This window comes from Camellia sinensis, chromosome 6 (genome assembly GCF_055761805.1).
Source record: "Camellia sinensis isolate YWXY chromosome 6, ASM5576180v1, whole genome shotgun sequence".
NCBI classification, from domain to species: domain Eukaryota; kingdom Viridiplantae; phylum Streptophyta; class Magnoliopsida; order Ericales; family Theaceae; genus Camellia; species Camellia sinensis.
The window spans coordinates 118922946-118946531 of NC_138966.1; the positions used below are offsets into that span (position 1 = coordinate 118922946).

At 45.5% G+C, this 23586-nt stretch overlaps 1 protein-coding gene across 1 annotated transcript; it reads left to right on the plus strand.

The window, feature by feature from the left end:
* The first annotated feature begins 21915 nt into the window (after nt 1–21915).
* On the plus strand, nt 21916–22374 carry LOC145793536 (uncharacterized). Its single transcript, XM_082876384.1, has one exon. It carries the CDS (start codon nt 21916–21918, stop codon nt 22372–22374), a length of 459 nt encoding a protein of 152 aa, XP_082732510.1.
* Nucleotides 22375–23586: the final 1212 nt, after the last annotated feature.

A 23586-nucleotide genomic window follows, 5' to 3' on the forward strand; every position in this document is an offset into this window, starting at 1 on the left:
CGACATGATGAGGCTTTGGATCTCATTTATATGTTGCATGCATCTTTACATTAAGTGGCAAATTTGATCCCTTGAGTTATCATGCACCATTGATGGCTCGAGGATCGAAGGTCATACTTCCTTGAGTTCAAAGCATGATAGGAAGCATGACCATGCTCACACGTGCCCGAAAACCCCATACCATGCACTGTCTGTTCTTTGTTTGCTGTCAAAACTGTCTTCTGCAGGAAGTTTCTGCCGACCGGCAGAATTCAGTGCCGGCCGACAATCTTTGAATGGCCGATAAATCAAAACAGTGCCGATGGAAATCCTGGAATGCCGGTGGAAATTCTGTTAAGTCGGTGGTACTCTGCAATATTCAAGGAACCTGTCCTAGGGTTTTGGCGATTTTCAGAAAGACAAGGCAGTGTAAACAGAGGTGGCAGAGATATGGTACGGGTTTTTCAGGCGAGCCGGGTTTCGAGCACGCATCATTCGTGCATACCGAGGCAGAGGCCGCGGCCACCCTCTTGTTTTTTTGTATTCTTTCTTTTTAATTAATTAGAAATTCTGTAATAATTTTATTTGCTTATTATTTGGGACTGTAATATTTATTTGTATCCTCCGAGTGAGGGCAATTGTGTAATAAGTGTGTGTGAGTGTGTGTATGTCTTCCAACCCCATGTCTTCCCTCCCTTTTATTTACCCGCTTATGATGGTAGAATAGGCCATATTTAATTTAGCATACCTTATGCTATGCATGCGTGCATCCATGCATTTGTATTGCATGCATTGGGCTTGGTACATCATGCTAACTGCATTTGTATTTCAGTTCCAAATTGAATACGTGCATCAAATTGATCGTATTTCATATGCCATGCTTAGGTTAGCCGAGTCTATCTAATTGCATCCTGTATGTGTTGCATTAGGCAATTTAACATGAACTAGGACATGCATGTTTGCTAACTAGTTTATTATTTTGGCACGGAGTACGATGTAAGTATTTTTGCTTTAGCATCCCGTATGCGTGTGAGTGTTGCCATGACAGTATGCTTGCCATGTGGCTAAATGCTTATCTAATAAACTGATTGAATGCCTGTGGGTGAAGGTTGGATTGTTTGAATTGGAAGAACTCATTGAAATCCGTGTTTTAGTCTACTTGCGAGTAGCAAATTCCAAAGCACTTTTCAAAACAAACGGATATGCAATGCTTATTTCCAAATTAGGAATCTAGTCTATACTTGTTTGTTGCGCGCATAATATAGTAATTCTAGGCTAATAAATGGAATAAGAACACATAATGTTTTCAAAAACGAATATCATAGTTAGTAGAGGCCGGTCTTCGGACCGGGCGAAAAGGGGTGCTCATAGCTGACCTTCCCCGATCGTACCCAAGCTCCCGAGCCGAGACAACTCCGGTGATGACGGACATGTGGCCTTTGGCACCGAGTCAGGGTTTCCTAAATTTCCCCATTAAAAAATATTTAGGTGGCGACTCTGTATTTGGCAAAACAGTCAATGTTTGGCACTATTTTTTCAAAAAAATCTGTTTCTCAAAACGATTTGCCAGATTTGGACTCTTTGGTTCAGATTAAGAACCGCGACAACAAAATCAAGAGTCCGAACTGTAGTAGCGAAGCCCCTCACGCGGGCGCGTCTACAGTTTCTGGCGACTCTGCTGGGGAGTATTAGAGAGCTTGACTCGAATTCGTGATATCCCATTTTGACTTCATCTATGTGTCTCTTTGCATTGCATTTGCATTGGTGCGCCTAGGAACACAGTGTTTGCCATCTGCCATTCCTGAACGGTTTGCCGAAGGCTTGTCTTGTCAAGGCATGACCATAAGGCTGACCGGCTATGGGCTCTGACAGTATGGGAACACAAACCCCGGTTTTTACCGAGGCACCCTTTTCGACCATTCGACCTAGTGCATATTCGGATCCATAGTGACCATTCCAAGTTAGGACAGGCTGCTTACCCGATGTTAGGTTGTTTGAGAACTGCTGCGCGCATAGTGAAACCCTAGCTCCTGACAAAATAGGACAGGGAAACCCTACCCCAATATAGGGGTGTTTTGGCTCTCTTTACTTGCTATGTGCTTTTAGAGTGTTGCTCTACAGGGAACGTGCATATCAATCTGCAAGATTGAGTATTAGGCCTGAGGGTATCAGTATCAGTTTATTAATCAGTTATCTGCGGGTATCAGGTTCAGTTTTGGGAACAGAGATTTTGGAGAACAGTGATCAGTATTGAGGGACAGTGTGTTCGGCTTACTGACTATGTATTATGGATACTCAACTGTGTATTATATGTTTATTTTATGCCGTTGTGCTGTCCGGTTGTTAGTTTATTTATTGCTTTATTTATCTTTTTGCTAGGTAGTTTAGCATCATTGCTTCCAACCCAGTAGACATTCCCCAAGCACTCTGGATCAGAGGTCGCCGACTCCGTCGATCTGAGGATCTGATAGAAGGACAACCGGTGTACCACTCTCTACCCCCGGTTACTAAACGGAAGGCAACTAGGCAGAGGGCATCGGTTCAACAGTCAGTTCAGAGGGCCTTATCTACCCCACCTGAGTTCAGTAGGGATCAGGGTCCTGTTTCACCCACAGAGAGGGAACGCATACCAGTAATTCAACCAGAGCAAAATAGTATGGCTAGCTTAGAGGAGATGGTGCGCCAACTTCAGGAAAGCATGAAAACGATGCAGCAGGATGCTGTCCAACAGGCAGAATTTGCCAGGCAACAAGCCACAGTTATGGGTGAGCAAGCAGAGTTAATTGTGAAATTGCAGCAGCAAACTGGGGCGTCAGCTTCACAGCAAGTCCCTCCCCTACTAAGGGTTCCGATACCCGAAGAGACGCCAAACGCCCGGAATGTCCAGGAAGATACGGACATCCCAACGGGGCCAGCTCCACCCCCGATTCTGCCTCAACAATCCAAGGCACCCACTCCTATCAATCTATCGGATTCTCCTTTCGAGTCCGAAGTAGACCCCGTGGCCTTGAAAATGCACAAGCTTGAAAAGCTGTTCAAGAAATCTCAGGGTGCGAAGTCCATTCCGGGCATTGGAGACGGATACACTGACGCAGCCGTGACGCTGCCAGATCGGTTTAAGATGCCGCAAATCGATCGTTTTGACGGATCTGAGGATCCCATGGTACACTTGCGACTATTTTCAGACGTCCTAAGGCCAATGGGCCTCACCAGATTGCAGAAGCTGTCTTTATTTGGCCAGACCCTGTCAGGTGTAACGGCCGCATGGTATGCAAAATTGGAAGATGACGTCAAGAGAAGTTGGGACGAGATGGCTGAGGCCTTCATCCTGCAGTACTCGTATAACACACAAATCGAGATCACGACCCGGGATCTCGAGACAACGAGACAAGAAACCAAGGAGAGTTTCTCAGAATTTGTAACCAGATGGCGGGCTAAGGCTTCGATGATGACCTTAAGACCCACGGACAAGGACCAGATTCGGATGATTGTGCGCAATCTTCAGCCGAAGCTAATGCAGAAGATGATTGTAATCCCCTTACCTACTTTTGCTGATCTACATGAAATGGGGGTGCAGATCGAGGATGCCTTAAAACAAGGCCTGATTGATAATGACCGGGAGCAACCTCGCAGAACTTTCAATCGAAATACTACTGCAGGCCCGAGTGGCGCTACAACTACCAGGACCTCCGAAGTGAGTATGGTCACCACCAACCCTTCCCCAAGAACTACGGCAACCACACCATTCTCCGGTGCGTCTGGAAGCAACCCTCAAACAGCCAAATACCCTCCCAGAAATACCAGAACCTTCGCTCCGCTTTATATGCCCCTATCCAAAGCTTTGGGGGGTTTTTATCAGAAAAGGGCATCTGAAGCCCCTAGAGCCGCGGCCCTTACCCGAAAGACTCCCCGCCGCCCACAATCCAGCCAAGTATTGTGCGTTCCACCAGTAGCACGGTCATGACACCGACCTGTGCTTTCGATTGCGTCATGAGATCCAAGATCTCATTGATAATGAGGTGATTTTACCCCCTGAAAAACCCAATGTTACTACAAATCCTCTCCCCACACATAACCAAGCTCCACCACCCAAAAGAATCAATTTCATCCACACTGGGGTCGCATCCTACGATCCTAGTGTCTATATCACACCCTCCTACCTGCCTAAGCCGGAGGTTTTCCTTCCTGATAGCACCGATTTGTGCATGATGGACATCTCCATAACCCAACCTAAGCCAGTGGTGGTGACCATCGAGAACAGGAAAGAGATTGTCGAGCCAGAGTCTGCGGAATCTGGAAGTCATGTTGGGAACGCTTATAGTCCAAGTGACTACATTTCACCAATGGGCCAGAATAGACCAGATGTCGAATTTCCAGCCGGGGGAGAGCTGTGTGCAATCCAAGGGGACAGTCTAGGACAGGGAACGAATGATTTGACAGCTGTGGAAGAGGATCTCGCCAAGTTCCAGTATTACGATAACCAAGATCCAGAAGACCCAACCGTCAACTGGTTCGATTATGAGGAATCGGCTGAGGCCACGGGATGGTTGGACGATCAGCCAGATGTGGTAGGAGGGTTTCAGTCAGAACAAGGCCCGGCAGAGGCAGAAGCGTCAATAACAGCTGGGAAGGTCGAAGAACAGAATACATCGCCGGAGAGCGCCGGTGTTGAGAGTTTCGCTCAGGAATGGAGCATTTTGAGTATAGGGATCATTGAACAATCTACTGCATTGACACAGTCAGAATACGAAAGATTCGAAGATTCTGAGAGGGTCAGGAAGGCAAAAGGCCACGTGGGGGTTGAGACTACCACAAACACAAAAATGGAGAATGCTGCGAGCATAGGGATAAAAGGTACTGCAAATATCGGGACAGTTATGTCAGAACCAGACAGATGCCTGTCGGCTGCAGATGGTATGTGGTGGGAAGACGACGATCTATGTCTGGCCCACACGGACGAAGATTGGGAAGGTAACCAACCAGATGATACCTGGTATATCGGCGAAGTCGATCACATGACTAGGAGTGGACGGTATTTCAAGCCTCCACACCTAGATCAACCAGAGGCGTCTGGAAAAGATAAGGAGGCAGAGAAGCAAAAGGAAAAGCAACTCGAGGATGAGGCCGTATTGAGACAATTGAAAAAGATACAAGCAGACATCTCTATCTGGGGACTGCTTATGGCTTCTCGAGTACATAGACAAGCCGTCCTTACAGCCATGGACAAAGCCAAGCTGTCCATAGACACCACGCCCAAACAGCTGGTGGGCTTAGTCTTTTCGGGAGGAAGTTCCCCAACATTGAGTTTTTCTGACAAAGAACTGCCACCCGAGGGTGCGAACCATAACAAGCCACTCTACATCTCTGTGGAGTGCAGGGACAAATGGATACCCGTGGTGCTCGTCGACACGGGGTCCGCCATCAACGTCTGCCCGGCAAGGACAGCTTATGCGATTGGTTTGAAAGTCGCGGATTTTGTGCCAACGGCCAGGTAATTCGGGCGTACGACAACACAAGCCGGGAAGTAATTGGAACAGTTAAGATTCAAACAAAGGTTGGGCCGGGACAGCACGAGATAGATTTCTATGTCTTGGAGGTTCCTGCAACGTTCAACCTGCTTTTGGGGCGGCCGTGGCTGCATCAGGTAAAGGCGGTCTCCTCTACCCTGCATCAAGTGGTGAAATACCCCTATGGGAAGGGAGTAGCCATTGTCTTCGGAAATTCATCAATTCATCCGCCGCCAGAAGTATCCACGCCTGTTCTAGAAATTGAACACGGTATGGAAGATGTGTTCATATCAGGTTTTACCTTGGCTAAGGCTCGGGTTGTACAGGACATCATGGCAGCTAATGAAGGGGTATATGTCAGTGCCCAAGCAGTCTATCTCATGAACAAACTCCAGCGCATCCCCAGGATGGGATTGGGCAAGAGCGGCCGGAAAGGTGTCGCAGCATTGGCCGAAGTGCCACATAACCCTCATACATTTGGTTTGGGCTACCTACCCACCAAAGAGGATTGGATAAGGAAAGGAAAGGAAATGGCCGGAAGGGCCAGAGCGAAACAGATGGGGAAGCCCTTTGACCTAATGCACCAGCCCATTCGGGGGACCCTAAACGGACGTTTCGTCCGGGAGGGGGAGGACTTTCCGTTCTGTGGCTTCCCAGAGTCGTGGCTCAACACGGAGAAGAAGCGCGTACTGGGGTTTGAGATCTTCTTTGATTTACAGTTACCTGAGGATGACATCACCGAAGGGCAGGCAGATCTATCGGCTGAGGCTGAGCAAAGTAAGGAAGTGCAGTCTGAAGACGCTGAAAATGAAATGGGGGCAGCGCTGGCGTGTCTGCTTTCAGATCCTCCGATCGAATAGAGGTGCTTGGGGGATAACTCCTCGGTATGTGTGATTGGGAATGAAGCGGCTGCGGGCCTACCATCAGCTATTTTGGATGTGTCCATCGCACCTTCTCTCATCTGGCAATATGAAGAAGGCTTTTTATCTAGCAGCACCGGGTCAGGTAGTGAGCCGGAATCTGATTCCACCGAATCTTGTGCGTCGGAATCAGGTTCCAGCTCAACTGAGTCTGAGTCCGGTATTCCTGGGGTTGATAACCCGGATGCCACAGTCCTGTCTAGGTCGTCATTTTCATTTTCTTTTGAGTCTGTTGTAACAGAGGAATCCGACGGCTTGGAAGTATTTAATGAGAACGACGTGGATGTGGTTTCGGAGTATTTTTCTGTGCCTTTGATTTATTGCTTAAATCAGGATTTTCAAAATTTTGATGAAAACGACGAGGAAGAAATTCCTACGGTTTTGCAATGGTTAATTGATCAAGAGCAGGAAAGATTTGTTAAACCCTTAATGGATGAAATCACTACTGTGAATGTTGGTACTGAGAAGGACCCGCGGCTGGTCTAGATTGGGTCCACGTTGTCTTCTGAGGAACGCGAGTGTTTAGTCGCTTTGTTAAAAGATTTCAAAGATGTTTTCGCGTGGTCCTACGAAGACATGCCTGGAATCGATCCTGAGATTGTACAGCACCGGATCCCTCTTGATCCCGAGGCCCGACCTGTCAAGCAGAAACTCAGAAGGATCTGCCCTGATTGGGCCATTAAGATCAAGGAAGAGGTCACCAAGCAAATTGATGCAGGCTTCCTGCTGGCATCCAAATACCCGACTTGGTTGGGCAACATTGTTCCGGTGCCGAAGAAGGATGGCAGAATTCGGGTCTGTGTAGACTTCAGAGATTTGAACAGGGCCAGTCCGAAGGAAGACTTTCCCTTGCCGCACATTGATGAATTGGTAGATTTCACGGCAGGACACGCCTTGCTTTCGTTTATGGATGGCTTTTCAGGCTATAATCAGATAGTAATGGCACCCGAAGACCGGGAGAAGACTGCATTCACTACCCCGTGGGGTACATATTGTTATAGAGTGATGCCATTTGGGTTGAAGAACGCTGGAGCTACTTATCAACGGGCAGCAACCACGATCTTGCATGATATGATCCATAAAGAGGTCGAGGTGTATGTGGACGACATGATTGTCAAGTCCAAAGAAAGAGAAGGCCATTACACCGCCTTACAAAAATTCTTCCAAAGGATCAGAGAGTTTCGGCTGCGGTTGAATCCCCAGAAGTGTACTTTTGGTGTTACAGCAGGGAAGATGCTAGGGTTTCTGATTACACAAAGGGGCATCGAGGTCGACCCTTCCAAAATCAAGGCCATTTTAGAAATGCCACCACCGAAGACTGAAAAGGAGGTGCGAGGCTTTCTAGGTAAAGTGCAATTCATAAGACGGTTTATCTCTAAATTAACCTTGACTTGTGAACCACTTTTTGGTCTCCTGAAGAAAGGAAAGAAGTTCCAATGGGACGGCCGATGTCAAGCAGCTTTTGAACAGATCAAAGAGTATCTACAGAACCCGCCCGTGTTGTCACCACCAGAGCCGGGGAGACCGTTGATATTGTATCTTTTTGTAACTGAGACCACCATGGGCTGCATGCTCGCGCAAGAGTCAGAGGACAGAGTGGAAAGGGCCATCTACTATCTGAGCAAGAAGATGCTGGATTACGAGACCCGCTATACACCACTGGAGAAGGCTTGTTTGGACTTGGTATGGGCTACCAGGAAGCTACGGCACTACCTGTTAGCTCACTCTGTAATGTTGGTTTCACGTTTGGATCCCATCAAATATCTTTTCGAGAAACCAGCACTTACGGGTAGGCTAGCCCGTTGGCTGCTATTGCTTTCTAAATTTGATTTGAAGTATGTAACATGCAAGTCAGTGAAAGGAAGAGCAGTAGCGGAGTTCCTTGCCGACCACCCGGTTGAGGGGGATGAAGCGGTTGAGTACCTATTCCCAGATGAAGCCATTCTGCACATCGAGGATAAAACTTGGACGATGCACTTTGACGGAGCGTCAAACCAGTATGGGTATGGGATAGGGGTGTTGCTAATAGCGCCTAACGATTCCCGTATCCCTTTAGCATTCAAGCTCCAGTTCAAAGTCTCGAACAATGAGGCAGAGTATGACGCATGTATTGCAGGCCTAGAAGCAGCCCTAGAACTAGGGGCAAGACGGTTGGACGTCATTGGGGACTCGAACCTTGTTGTATCTAAAGCAAAAGGAGACTGGAAAGTCAAAGAAGAAAGGATGATAATTTACCACCAAACCTTGGATTTGTTAATTCCTCGATTTGAGAAGTTAAATTTCACCCACCTAGTAAGAGAGAACAACAGGTTCGCCGATTCACTAGCAACTCTATCTTCCATGATAGACATCCCGTCCGGAGTCCGGATGCGTCCGGTCATTATTGATCAGAAGTTTGCGCCAGCATACGAGTCAATTTCTGCTATAGATGAGGCTCAAGATGACAACCCCTGGTATTACGATATTTGGAACTTCTTGGGAAAGGAGGCGTATCCACTAGGGGCAAATGCCAAGGATAAGAGGGCAATCAGAAGAATGGCTGTCCAGTTCATCATCTGCGGGGGTAAGCTGTACAAAAGGGGTCATCTAGGAATGCATAAGCTCTGTGTAGAAGCTGAAGAGTCGAAGCGCCTAATGGAGGCCATCCACGGAGGGGAGTGTGGTGCGCACATGAATGGAGTAATGCTGGCCAGAAAGATCCTCAGACAGGGTTACTACTGGTCAACCATGGAGGAGGATTGTATCGGCTTTGTTCGGCGATGCCACAAATGCCAAATCCAAGCAAACCGTATGAACATCCCACCGTCCAAGCTATACAACATGATGTCCCCGTGGCCATTTTCCGTTTGGGGAATTGATGTGATCGGAGCTGTTGCCCCGAAGAGGTCGAACGGACATGAGTATATCCTAGTAGCGATAGATTATTTCACAAAGTGGGTCGAGGCCCAATCATACGCGGTGTTGAAGGCGTCGCACGTCGTAAAGTTCATCAGAAACAACATCATCTGCCGCTACGGGGTGCCAAACGAGATTATTTCGGATAATGGATCCCACTTTAAGAAAGAAGTGGTTGACTTGTTGGAAAAATATAACGTGGCTTTTCATAAGTCATCTACGTACCGGCCGCAAACAAACGGAGCAGTTGAGGCCGCCAACAAGAACATCAAGCACATACTGCGGAAGATGGTGGAAACCTACTGAGATTGGCCAGATAAGTTGCCGTTTGCTCTGTGGGGCTACAGGACTTCAATTAGAACTTCTACCGGAGCGACTCCGTATTCGTTAGTTTATGGAATGGAGGCCGTTCTACCTATTGAAATTGAAGTTCCGTCTTTACGGGTATTGGCTGAGTGTCAGATAGCTGAGGCAGATTGGCAGCAGAGCAGGTTTGAGGAACTCATGCTCTTTGACGAGAGAAGTCTGAAAGCACTGTACCACGTCCAAAGTTATCAACGCAGAATTGCGCGGGCTTTTAATAAGAAGGTTAAGTCCAGAAATCTAAAGGAAGGGGATTTGGTGCTCAAGGACAACCGAGCTCCCATCCACGACCCAAGGGGCAAGTTCAGACCCAATTGGACTGGTCCCTACATCATCAAAGCTATCTGGTCAGGTGGAGCTATGGTTCTGATGGACTTAGACGGCTTGGAATTCTCCCAACCGATCAACATGGACAAGTTGAAGAAATACTACCCTTGAGAGGCTCGCTAGGCCGAAAACCCGAAAGGGCGACCTAGGCAAAAGTCAGAGCACAAAAAATTAGAAAATATAAAAACTGAGCTCGCAAGGCTGAAAACCCGCAAAGGGCGGCCTTGGCAAAAGTTAGAGCGTAAAAGGAGAGTGAAAATACTCGAGCGAACCTAAGCCTGAACTACATAAGGCTTGATTCCCATCCTTGGGATACGTAGGCAGCTTCATCCTGAAGTTCAGCCATAACGCTTCCCCGATCAACTTTGTCCATTTGATCATCTCAGTCATCTTTGTTTGTCAGCATCCGTTGAAAGTACTAATAAAGCAATAAATCTGGGGCAAAGTCAACTCAGACTAGGGGCAACTTTCCGTTGCTGTGCAGTACTGCAGTGCTCTTCAGGCTAGGGGCAACTTTCCAGTTGCAGGGATCTAGGGGTTGTGCATCTCAGTGACAGATCTCAGGCGTGTCCAGTTCTGATCCGCATCAAAAATGTTTTTGAGAAGTTTTAATAAAGCCGATTTCGTTCAAATAATCTTTTTACAACTTTGACCATTTTTGGACCAAAAACGGAAAATTTTCAGTACCACAACTTTCAATTTCATTGATTTCAAAACAGAGTTCTCCTGCTCTTGCATACAATGGAAGTTACTTTTTATTACATTCATAAAGAAAACTTGAAAGTACTAATAAAGCAATAAATCTGGGGCAAAGTCAAGTCAGGTGTTCCTGCGCCCCCTCCTAGAGCTGTTTGAAGCCTCTGATGCCAATCTGGGCCCAATCTGTGCTTCATTCGTTGAGCCAATCCATGCACTCGCCAGACAACATGCAACTGAAAGTAAGAGCGGGGGCCAGGAGTTCTCTCATCCTCCACGCGGTGGCCTGCTAAGCAAACTGCGCCCCTCGGGCTGGGAACGCAGCAGGATACTCTATCCCCTCTGGCGGGCAGGTCTGATCATGGCCAAATTGGCGTCGAATCCGAAATGGGAAATAGAATACACAGTGAGTGGGACCAACCAATTGAATCCCAGTCTGCCGGAGCATGTTGTAACTCATTGCCGGAAGGTTCAGCCAAGGGCACTGCCAAGCAATAGGGTCTGCGGACAAACGGCACATCCAAGCGAACCACCATCCCTCATCCAAGGCATTGATTAGACGGTGCCGGAAGAAGTAGCCGCGAGCTGAATATGCTGGGCAAGAGTCCACAACCTGCAGTTTGTCCATCAACCATACCTGGGAAGGGATGAAAAATGAGAGAGTAAAGAATAGAGAGATGTACGATGAGAGAAAAGTGAGGATGGGGTTTTGTGAGAAAAGACCGAGCTTGAGGGCCGAGTGATGTGAGCAAAACATAAATGCGAGATTGGGTGGAAAACATTACCTGTAGTAGTAGTGGACTTCCTGCTAATCTGGTCGTCTCATGGTGATAAAAGGCGTCTAAGCCCATTAACGTTTCGGCCAGAGTCATAGCAATACAACTCTTGCCTTCCCTCAAGCCTTGGGCAACCTCGATCAGCCGGACACTAGCCCCTCCAGAGCCTGAGACAAATAGAAAATGGGATAGCATGCACAAACAGAGGGCGTGTCGCCGGAAGCCTTGCCAGTGATGGTTGTTGCAATCACCAGCATCAGAAAATCGATTGGCCAAACTCGGAATGTCCAACATCCCGTCACAAATTAGAGACCGAGCATCACGCATGCTGAGTCCGCACATGCGCCCTAAGGATTGGGCATGACCAAAATTAAGTTGGGGCAGGAGCTCCTCTTCGCGCTCGAACTCCATTAAGGCTCGAAAATCTTCAAAGGTAAGACATATCTCTTGCCCGGCGAAGCTAAAGACATGCATCATCGGATTCCAAAACCTTGCCGCGGCATGAAGAAACGGGAGGTGCAATGGGGTGCGACCCAGAGGGAATAGTGCATTTATGCCAAAACCCCGGAAATTCACTTTTTTCGAGCCAACCAAGCTAGCAATCCAAGCTGTGAGATTTTGAGCAAGAAACTCTTCCATTGGAGCAAATCAGTGTGAAAATGAGAAAAACTACGAAGCTGGGATCTTTTGTAGGAGATAAGGTTGAGTGGGGGACAGGTGTCAACATTCTGGTGATCCCCTCATTTAGTGCCGGCCGGCCAAACTTTTTGCCGATCGGCCATGATAGTTTGCCGACCAAGAAATTTCATGGCCGGTAGCCATTCCTTGCAGCCGGTGGTCTCTACTCCAAGTCGATGGGCTTCCTTCTGGTTTACTAAGCTGTTTATGCTAGGCATTAGGGAACTCCATCACCTTCGATCCCTCCCCCGGTGATCGATTCTCGCGAAATCACGTCTGTCTGCTTAGCAAGTGAGTGCACATTTGCTTATCGAGTTGTATTCCACTCTTCTTGAGTTTTTGATTTGTTTATCGAGTTGTACTCATGCTTGTTTGGTCCTATTATGCCTTTGTACATTTTCTTATCAAGTTGTAAGTCGATTCACTACCTGATTATTACGATGCAAATTTCCAAAGAAAAATTCGTTCACATTGTGGTGTGATACCTTGCGATGCGATGCACAGAAAGTCCACAAATGCAACATCTTTTGAACAAAATGGATTGTTTCATTCCCATCACGTGTTTTGCAAAATGTGTAACTTTGAAAAAGAATAAAACCTGCCCGAGGCAGTGCAATGTGCTTAAATTACTAGTAAAAAGGAAAGTAAAGCATAGAGGGACAAGGAAGCAAAGTATCAGAATTGATACCAGTGAAACTCCACTTGCGGTCAACGCACCTTCCGTGCCTTTGTTCGGGTCAACGACGCGTTTTCGCACCTTCGTTACTTTAAACCATCCGAGGACGCGCACTTTTGAAATGTGAACCTTCGAGTTGACCTCAGGCCACAACTTCTGCGAACAATGCTCGATGCCTGCGAAGAATGTCCCGCCCTGTATCCTTTTCATGCCTTGTGAATTCCACAAATTGTTTCAATCATGCTGTGTAACAATACCTTTCATTACTTGCGTAGACCGCATATTAATTTCATTACCTGCGTAGACCGCATGTTTTGACTGCGTAGACCGCATATTAATTACATTACCTGCGTAGACCGCATGTTTGTAATCAATTTTATTACTTGCGTAGACCGCATATTAATTACATTACCTGCGTAGACCGCATATTAACTTCATTACCTACGTAGACCGCATGTTTTGATTGCGTGGACCGCATATTAATTTCATTACCTGCGTAGACCGCATGTTTTGATTGCGTAGACCGCATATTAACTTCATTACCTGCGTAGACCGCATGTTTTGATTGCGTAGACCGCATATTAATTTCATTACCTGCGTAGACCGCATGTTTTGATTGCGTAGACTGCATATTAATTTCATTACCTGCGTAGACCGCATGTTTTGACTGCGTAGACCGCATATTAATTACATTACCTGCGTAGACCGCATGTTTGTAATCAATTTTATTACTTGCGTAGACCGCATATTAATTACATTACCTACGTAGACCGCATGTTTTGATTGCGTAGACCACATATTAATTTCATTACCTGCGTAGACCGCATGTTTTGATTGCACAGACCGCATATTAACTTCATTACCTACGTAGACCGCATGTTTTGATTGCGTAGACCGCATATTAATTTCATTACCTGCGTAGACCGCATGTTTTGATTGCGTAGACCGCATATTAATTTCATTACCTGCGTAGACCGCATGTTTTGATTGCGTAGACCGCATATTAATTTAATTACCTGCGTAGACCGCATGTTTTGCTTGCATAGACCGCATATTAATTTCATTACCTGCGTAGACCGCATGTTTTGATTGCGTAGGCCGCATAATCGTTAAATTCATTACCTGCGTAGACCGCATACTTGTCAATTTCACTGCCTGCGTAGATCGCATGCTCATAATCAATTTCGTTGCCGGTGTAGACCGCATGCTCCACTTACATGTTTGTATTTCCACAGCATTGTTATGCTCCCCACTTGCTTTGCGCTGTCACGCATTTCGAGTATACTACTATGCATGTTGCTAACGATATTGTACCTGTTAAGTTTGTTTTCTTTTCAGGCACAATATTGTATGTACGGTTCATTTGAGGCTGGTGCAACCAGACGAGCCGCACATGTATTGTATCTCCCGAGTGAGATGTATTGAGAATTATATAATTCTCTTACATCCTTTCTGCATTGTAGTGTAGTTTGGTATATGCTAGCTTAAAATTGTCGCATGTGTGCTTCATTACAACTTTCTTTGCATGATCATAAGCTATGCCCAGCTCTGTGCATTGTCTTGCATTTTGCCTCTGCATTCGGGCGCATATCTTGTTTGTCTTGCATGTTTGTCTGAGTCTTCAGCCTTGTCAAAAATGGGTCGTCTCTGGGCTTTGACATTCACTCCCGTCATTATTATGACTTTCGAGTTCTGTCAAAGAGGGGCAACTGTAGACACCCCATTTTTGACCGTCCTCAAGACTTGGACGTCACCGCTTGGAACACTCGGTGATTATCCATGTTTGTGTTCGTTTGGAGTTCTCGGAAGTCTCGGCTCGCGCGCCCTGCCTCAGGATCTCCGAACTTGACCGTTTAGTGTTTGGTTTCACACCGAACACTTATGTTTTGCCTTGGAGGGGCAGGGAAGGCCTTGTGAGGCATCCCCACACACCACCGGCAGTGGCTAGAGGCCACCAGCTGGTTTTTTTTTCTGCCATCGGCACTATTTGTTGCCGGTCGGCACATTTTATTGCCGGTCGGCATATTTTGTTACCGGTCGGCACTATTTTTTGTCAAAATGACATTTTTGGACAGCCGACCACTGTTCATCTACTTTATAGAGATATTTGTGCCAGCTGTGATAACTGGCACCAACTCTGCCTCCCTCCATACACGTGTATGGAGGGATCTCCCTCTAAGCAAGCTTGTTGTATAAGCTTTGCAAGAGGGAGTCTTATAAGAGGAAGGGCTCTCCTCTTTGATCTAGGTTAGAAAACTTAGAAGCAAAAACCAGAGCTTAGAAATATAGATACATCCTATCTCTATATTTCCCTTTCTCTCCTCATTTGTGTGTGATTTTTGGCCCAAAAGTGTGTTTTTACCTTACTTTTGCACCATTACACACACTATTACACCTAGCTCCGAGATTGAGGGACTTGGGGGGTTGATTCTTGAGTTTTTGGACTGATTTTGATCAAAAGAAGAGGGCTGGACCATTTATTCTTCAAAGGTTCTTCAAGGGTGAGCATCTTGCTTTATATTCCCCAAACTTGCAATAGTCTTTTACCTATCTTGCTTGTTGATTTAGCTTTTGTGTATAACATAAAAAAGGCTTATATTTTCATGCTTTAGAACTTTCATTGTTTTGTGTTTTGAGTGCAAACTCACCCTATTAGGCCTTGTTTGGCCTCTTTTGTTGCCTCTTTGGTAAGGCTTTGTTTACTTCAGTGTTTTGATCTCTTCACCACTAAAAACCAGTGTATTTTTAGTGGTAAGGAAGATGGTTTGAAGTCTTTCATAGGGGAGGGACACCCCTCTCCCTTCATTGTCTTGTTTCCTTAAGTTTTGGCCCAAAAGGGTAAGATGCATGCTTACTTGTTCTTTTGCCTTATTTCAGAACTTTTTGGGTGTTTTTGGGTCATATGGGATCTCTGTTTTTGGCCGGATCTATGGCCCTTTGCATGCTTAGTATACTTGCTTCATACTCCCCCATTTGGCCTAGAATCGTGTCTTGTGTTTGGACCTTAATTCTTGCATGTGTTGGCTTGGTTCCATGAAGATGTTGGCTTTATTTTATCATGTTTAAAGTCTGTTGGCCCTTCATTTCAGTCATGCTTGCATGGTTTGCTGTCCCCCCTTTGTGTTTTGGCTTGTAAGCCTTGAGCATTTCGACCTCTAACATGTATGGCTTGAACTATCTTCATGATTTTGGCATCACTTAGGACCTTATTTCAGCCCAAGAATTATGTTTGTATGTGTGCATGTATGATCTCCTTCATGCCTTTATGGTGTGCCCTCTTGTGCCTACACATGAACTTTGATGCATACACTCATTTGGAGTCATTTTAGCTGCCATATTAGGAGGGTTTGGAGCCCTATTTTGTCTGCAAAAACTCTGTTTTTACTTGTCTAAACCATGCCATGATTTGGTCTTGTTGTTAGAAATGAAGTGGCCCTTTTGGTGCCTTAGCCTTGGGTCTATCGGCTTGCATGTTGGCATGATAGTTGTCCGTCATTTTGAGCACTTTTTGGTGCTGTTTTGAGGTGAATTAAGGCCTGCACCTTTATCATTTTAAGACCCTCTTGCATGCTTGTCTCATGTTTGTTGCATGATTGTTTCATTAATATGTAGTCCCATGCTAACTTTATGACAAATTGGTCCACGTTTGCATCACATTTACACCTTGCATGCTTAGCATTGCATATTTGTCATGATAGTTCCATAACATTTGCCATGACTTGAACAATTGGCATCATGTTACATTTGAACCATATTTGCATAACATGCATTGTATTGCTTGGTTTGGGGTGTCAAACCAAGTGTGAGTATTAAGGAGTGTTCATACTACAAGTGATGAAACACGCCTTAACTCTCGGTCGCCGGGGCCTTTGACTCCGACATGATGAGGCTTTGGATCTCATTTGTATGTTGCATGCATCTTTACATTAAGTGGCAAATTTGATCCCTTGAGTTAGCATGCACCATTGATGGCTCGAGGATCGAAGGTCATACTTCCTTGAGTTCAAAGCATGATAGGAAGCATGACCATGCTCACATGTGCTCGAAAACCCCATACCATGCACTGTCTGTTCTCTGTTTGCTGTCAAAACTGCCTTCTGCAGGAAGTTTCTGCCGACCGGCAGAATTCAGTGCCGGCCGGCAATCTTTGAATGGCTGATAAATCAAAACAGTGCCGATGGAAATCCTGGAATGCCGGTGGAAATTCTGTTAAGCTGGTGGTACTCTGCAACATTCAAGGAACCTGTCCTAGGGTTTTGGCGATTTTCAGAAAGACAAGGCAGTGTAAACAGAGGTGGCAGAGATATGGTACGGGTTTTTCAGGCGAGCCGGGTTTCGAGCACGCATCATTCGCGCATCCCGAGGCAGAGGCTGCGGCCACCCTCTTGTTTTTTTGCATTCTTTCTTTTTAATTAATTAAAAATTCTGTAATAATTTTATTTGCTTATTATTTGGGACTGTAATATTTATTTGTATCCATCGAGTGAGGGCAATTGTGTAATAAGTGTGTGTGAGTGTGTGTATGTCTTACAACCCCACGTCTTCCCTCCCTTTTATTTACCCGCTTATGATGGTAGAATAGGGCATATTTAATTTAGCATACCTTATGCTATGCATGCGTGCATCCATGCATTTGTATTGCATGCATTGGGCTCGGTACATCATGCTAACTGCATTTGTATTTCAGTTCCAAATGGAATACGTGCATCAAATTGATCGCATTTCATATGCCATGCTTAGGTTAGCCGAGTCTATCTAATTGCATCCTGTATGTGTTGCATTAGGCAGTTTAACATGAACTAGGACATGCATGTTTGCTAACTAGTTTATTGTTTTGGCACGGAGTACGATGTAAGTATTTTTGCTTTAGCATCCCGCATGCGTGTGAGTGTTGCCATGACAGTATGCATGCCATGTGGCTAAATGCTTATCTGATAAACTGATTGAATGCCTGTGGGTGAAGGTTGGATTGTTTGAGTTAGAAGAACTCATTGAAATCCGTGTTTTAGTCTACTTGCGAGTAGCAAATTCCAAAGCCCTTTTCAAAACAAACAGATATGTAATGCTTATTTCCAAATTAGGCAATCTAGTCTATACTTGTTTGTTGCGCGCATAATATAGTAATTCTAGGCTAATAAATGGAATAAGAACACATAATGTTTTCAAAAACGGATATCATAGTTAGTAGAGGCCGGTCTTCGGACGGGGCGAAAGGGGGTGCTCATAGCTGACCTTCCCCGATTGTATCCAAGCTCCCGAGCCAAGACAACTCCGTTGATGACGGACATGTGGCCTTCGGCACCGAGTCAGGGTTTCCTAAATTTCCCCATTAAAAAATATTTAGGTGGCGATTCTGTATCTGGCTAAGCAGTCCATGTTTGGCACTACTTTTTCAAAAAAATCTGTTTCTCAAAACGATTTGCCAAATTTGGACTCTTTGGTTCAGATTAAGAACCGCGACAACAAAATCGAGAGTCCGAACTGTAGTAGCGAAGCCCTCCACGCGGGCGCGTCTACAGTGAGTGCCGCCGAAGAAATGATCAAAACAGAGATACATAAGGTGGAAACAGAGTACTCCCGCTATACAAGGGAGCAGAAGAGGTCCCTGGTACGGCGCCGCTTACAATTTTTAAGTCGGGCAGCAAAGAAGGCGATCCGAATGGCGCAAGATGATTAGAGGATGGACTCCCTGATACACCGTGCTTTGACCACCATAGCATACCACCGACCACCGACTCAGGCCGAAAGCTACGAATCTTGTTATCAAGGGCCAGACCATAATCAACCAATGGATATGGAGCAGCCACCCGAACAGTAAGAGGCAACCCAAGCCCACCATATAGAGGTGTCATCTAAACACAATCCCCCCTCACCAATGTACACCCCCCCCTCCCCCCCCCGCGCTCCGGACCAAGCAACTGACTCCACTAATGAAGACCCAGAAGAAGACTTTGATTGGTCGGGAAACGAGAACTAGTTCAAGGAATAGTAAAACTAGACTTTTGTAAAATTTGCCGATGGGGATCCTTAGAATAAGATAGCTTGAACTTCGTACTGCTTAGATGCCTTTTAAATGTAACTCCGATATAAGAGCCCTTTTGTAATGATGCCTATTATAATATATGAATGATGTGTTAATCTATGTTGTTGACTGTTACTTGCTTTAGTACACCCTAAGGAAACTGAACCTTCATTTCAAATCTAAGTAGTAAGATTCTCTAAAAACTGGAAACCAACTCACCACGTGCCATGAACAGAATGGTGGACACGCGAGCTAATGGCTAAACCGAAACTAGCAACAATGCACAGAACTATCCTAGAAACCAACACAGACCTGTCCCCGCAGGGGCTGATATCTCTAATAACCTAGGTCATCAAATTCTAGAAGAACTAGTGCAATTAAGGAACAATCGGCAGAGTGAGAGGACTCGACTCTTTTCAGAGTTTCGAAAATAGAGGGCCCCAAAGTTCGCAGGTGTACCGGACCAAAGGTAGCTGAAAATTGGCTTCAGCAGATAGAGAAAATTCTGGACACCATGGGCATAACCAAAGTCGCTGATAGAATAGCTTTTACAGTATTCAAGCTTGATGATAAGGCTGACCACTGGTGAGAGTTAATCAAGAATACTCGTGACGTAGCGAGCCTATCATGGAACTGTTCCTAAATAAATATTTCCCAAATACGATCCGCTAAGAGCGAGCCAAGGAATTCCAAAACCTGGAACAAGGAAATATGATCGTGACCCAGTATGCTATAAAATTTGAAGAGTTAGCCTGTTATGCAAGTAGATATGTAGCAAATAATGAAGAGAAAGCAAGGATGTTCGAATGGGGGTTGGACCTTACAATTAGGGGAAGAGTTCTTTCGCAACTACTCCACTCATATACCGAGGTATTGGAAACGACATTAGAGTCTGAAAGGGAAGTAACCGACGCTAGAAAGGCTTGGAACAAGCGGAGAGGGAGTCAAGCGTCGATTGGACTTCAGAGGAACCAGAAAGGAAACATGGCGTCAAAGCCTTACTCCAGACCACAACCACAACAGTAACGACAGCAGCCGCAACAACAGATCCAGAGGGGAGGCTATCAACGAAGGCTAGCAGGACAACTCCAGTGCTTTCATTGCCAATAATTAGGGCACAAAAAGAGCGAATGCCCCAACTCGCTCCATCTAAGTACCGAGGAGGAGGTTCCAGAACAAACACCCAGGCATTAGGTGGGCAGAAGCCTTGGGCAAACAAGACAGGATCCACCGGGCAGTAGCACCAGAAGAGTGGAGGAACTCAAAATGCCAAGACCAGTGGCAACCAGAAGGCAACCGGCAAAGTCTTTGCCTTGCAAGAGGAAGAAACAGACCCGTCTGTAATTGAGGGTAATTTAGTGCTATACAGTTCCTGGGTGCATGTTTTATTTGATACGGGTGTATCACATTCTTTTATATCCTCTGCTTGTGCTAAATCATTAGAAATTGTAGGAGAACCCTTAGAATTTTCCTTAAATGTAATGTCACCTATGGGAGGATGCGTTCAGATAAGATTGATCTGTAAGGACTATAAGATAGGAATGTCGAACCTACGCTTAACTTGCGACCTTCGTGTCATGGAAATGTCGGACTTCGATATCATTTTGGGCATGGACTAATTGTCTGCCCACCGAGCGGTGATCGACTGTCGTCAGAGGAAAGTGGCAGCTCGCACGCCTGATGGAACGCGTTTCCAGTTTAAGGGAGATAGACAAGACTCCATGGCTTCAATGAAACGTAGGACGCAGTGGCGCGATCAACTTGCGGGTAGGATAACAAGTTTGATTTTAAATGAGGAGGGCCAAGGAGAATTAGAACTTCCACGCGTAGTATGTGAATATGCAGATATATTTCCTACGGAATAACCGGGATTGCCACCAACCCGGGAGGTAGACTTTAGTATTGAGCTACAACCTGGAACTACCCCAATATCCATGGCCCCGTATCGCATGGCACCAGCAGAACTACGAGAATTAAAGACACAACTACAGGAGTTGCTCGAGAGAGGATTCATTAGGCCAAGTACTTTGTCGTGGGGAGCACCCGTGTTGTTTGCCAAAAAGAAGGATAGGTCGTTGAGGCTATGCATTGATTACCGTCAACTCAATCGAGTCACGATTAAGAATCGATACCCACTCCCAAGGATTGATGACCTTTTTGACCAACTTAGAGGCTCAAGGTGCTATTCAAAGATCGATATCAGGTCAGGTTACCATCAACTACGAGTCAAGGAGGAGGATATACCAAAAACTGCCTTTCGTACTAGATATGGCCACTATGAGTTTGTAGTAATGCCCTTCGGACTAACCAATGCACCGACAGTATTAACGAGCCTAATGAATAAGATTTTTAGACCATATCTTGACCAGTTCGTAGTAGTGTTCATTGATGACATCTTGGTATATTCAAGGTCTGAAGAAGAGCATGAGCAACATTTAAGGATTGTCCTTCAAGTTCTTAGAGATAATCGGTTATATGCCAAGGCAAGTAAATGTGAGTTCTGGTTGAATGAAGTGAAATTCTTAGGACATGTAGTATTAGAGAATGGGATTGCGATGGATCCAACCAAGGTGGAGGCAGTATTAGATTGGAGACAACCGAAAATCGTGTCAGAAATCCGCAGTTCTGAGGATTGGCCGGCTATTACCGGAGGTTCATCCAAGATTTCTCCAAACTAGCTAAACCAATGACTCGGTTGACGCAAAAAGGAGTAAAGTATGAGTGGGACGAAGCTTGCAAAAAATCATTCCAAGAGCTAAAGAAGAGGTTAACTAGTGCGCCAATTTTGACCATCCTAGAACGAGAAGTGGGGTACACTGTGTATTGCGATGCGTCTAAAGAAGGATTAGGTTGCGTGCTCATGCAAAATGGAAAGGTAGTCGCGTATGGATCCAGGCAGTTGAAACCTCATGAGTGTAACTACCCAGCACATGACTTGGAGTTAGTGGCCGTAGTTTTTGCCCTAAAGCAATGACGACATTACCTGTATGGGGAATAATTTGAGATTTTCACAGATCACAAGAGTTTGAAGTATCTGTTTACACAGAAGGACCTTAACTTGAGACAGAGATGATGGATGGAGTATCTTGAGGATTTCCAGTTCACTCTCTCATATCATCCCGGTAAAGTCAATGTAGTAGTGGATGCTCTAAGTCGCAAGAGCAGAGGGATAATGGCTAGAATTTCCGTCAAAGAATGGGATATGGTTAAGACACTCAATGAATTCAGGATCCAAGTAGAATCTCAAGACACAAAAGCATATCTTAGTGCACAGAAGGTGATGCCTAAGTTGATGAGTGAGATCATCGAGGCCCAGAAGCACGATCAAGAAGTAGCCTATATCAAGGGACGTCTGGAATCAGGAGAACCAATGCTCGATTGGGTAATTCACCCCGATGGGAGTTTAAGATACCAAGGTAGATTATTTTTACCAAGTGACAAGTTACTTAGAGAAAAGGTACTTAAGGAATGTCATCATTCTGCATTTGCAGTACATCCTGGAGGGACTAAAATGTACCAAGATTTGAAGAGGTAGTATTGGTGGAATGGAATGAAGAAGGAGGTGGCTAAATTTGTAGCAAGATGTCTAACATGCCAACAAGTGAAGGCAGAACATCAAAAACTAGGGGAATGTTGCAACCTCTACCAATAGTCGAATGTAAGTGGGAGTATGTGACGATGGACTTTGTGACAAGATTGCCTAAGACACCTATAGGGCGCGATGCTATATGCGTAATAATGGATCGCTTCACCAAGTCAGCACATTTCTTACCCTATAAGATAACCGACACTTTGGAGTCTATGTGCAGGCTTTACATTGGGGGGGATCATTTGACTACATGGAATCCTGGTATCTATTGCGTCAGATCGTGATCCACGATTCACCTCTTGATTTTGGGAAAGCCTGTAGGAAGCTCTTAATACTGAGTTATGTTTTAGCACAGCCTTTCACCCACAAACAGATGGACAATCTGAACACACCATCCAGACACTCGAAGATATGTTGAGAGCTTGCGCCATGGATTGTCAAGGAAGTTGGGAATGGCACCTACCTTTACTTGAATTCGCCTATAGCAACAGCTTTCAAGCTAGCATTGGTATGGCGCCTTTTGAAGCATTATATGGACGACCTTGTAGATCACCAATTTGTTGGACTGAAGTGGGTGATGCAAATCTGATCAGACCTGAACTTGTTCTAGAAACTACTGAGAAGGTCAAATTGATCTGACAACGGTTAAAGACTGGTCAAGACCGTCAAAAGAATTATGCAGATAGAAGGAGAAGGCCATTGATGTTTGAAGTAGGCAGCCACGTGTTCCTAAAGGTGCAACCTAGACATGGGGTCGTACGTTTTGGAAGAAAGGGAAAGCTATCACCACGATATATTGGGCCTTTTGAGATATTGGAAAGAGTGGGTGAAGTAGCATATAGACTAGCTCTACCCCCGCAGTTAGCAGGGATACACAACATCTTCCATGTATCTATGTTGAGAAAATACATCGCCGACCCGTCACATATCCTCAAATGGGAAGAAATCAATCTTGACAAAGATGTTACATTTAAAGAAGGACCGGTAGCAATACAAGATAGTCGAGAGAAGAACCTTAGAGGCAAAACGGTTCACTTGGTAAAAGTGCTATGGCGTCATCGGGGAATTGAGGAATCTACTTGGGAATGCCAGGATTGGATGAGGGCAAACTACCCTGAACTTTTCGAAGGCAGTATGTAGTTGAATTTCAGGGACGGA

Excerpts from the sequence above, each read along its gene's own strand:
- LOC145793536 (XM_082876384.1), top strand. The coding sequence starts at position 21,916 with ATGGAGTATCTTGAGGATTTCCAGTTCACTCTCTCATATCATCCCGGT.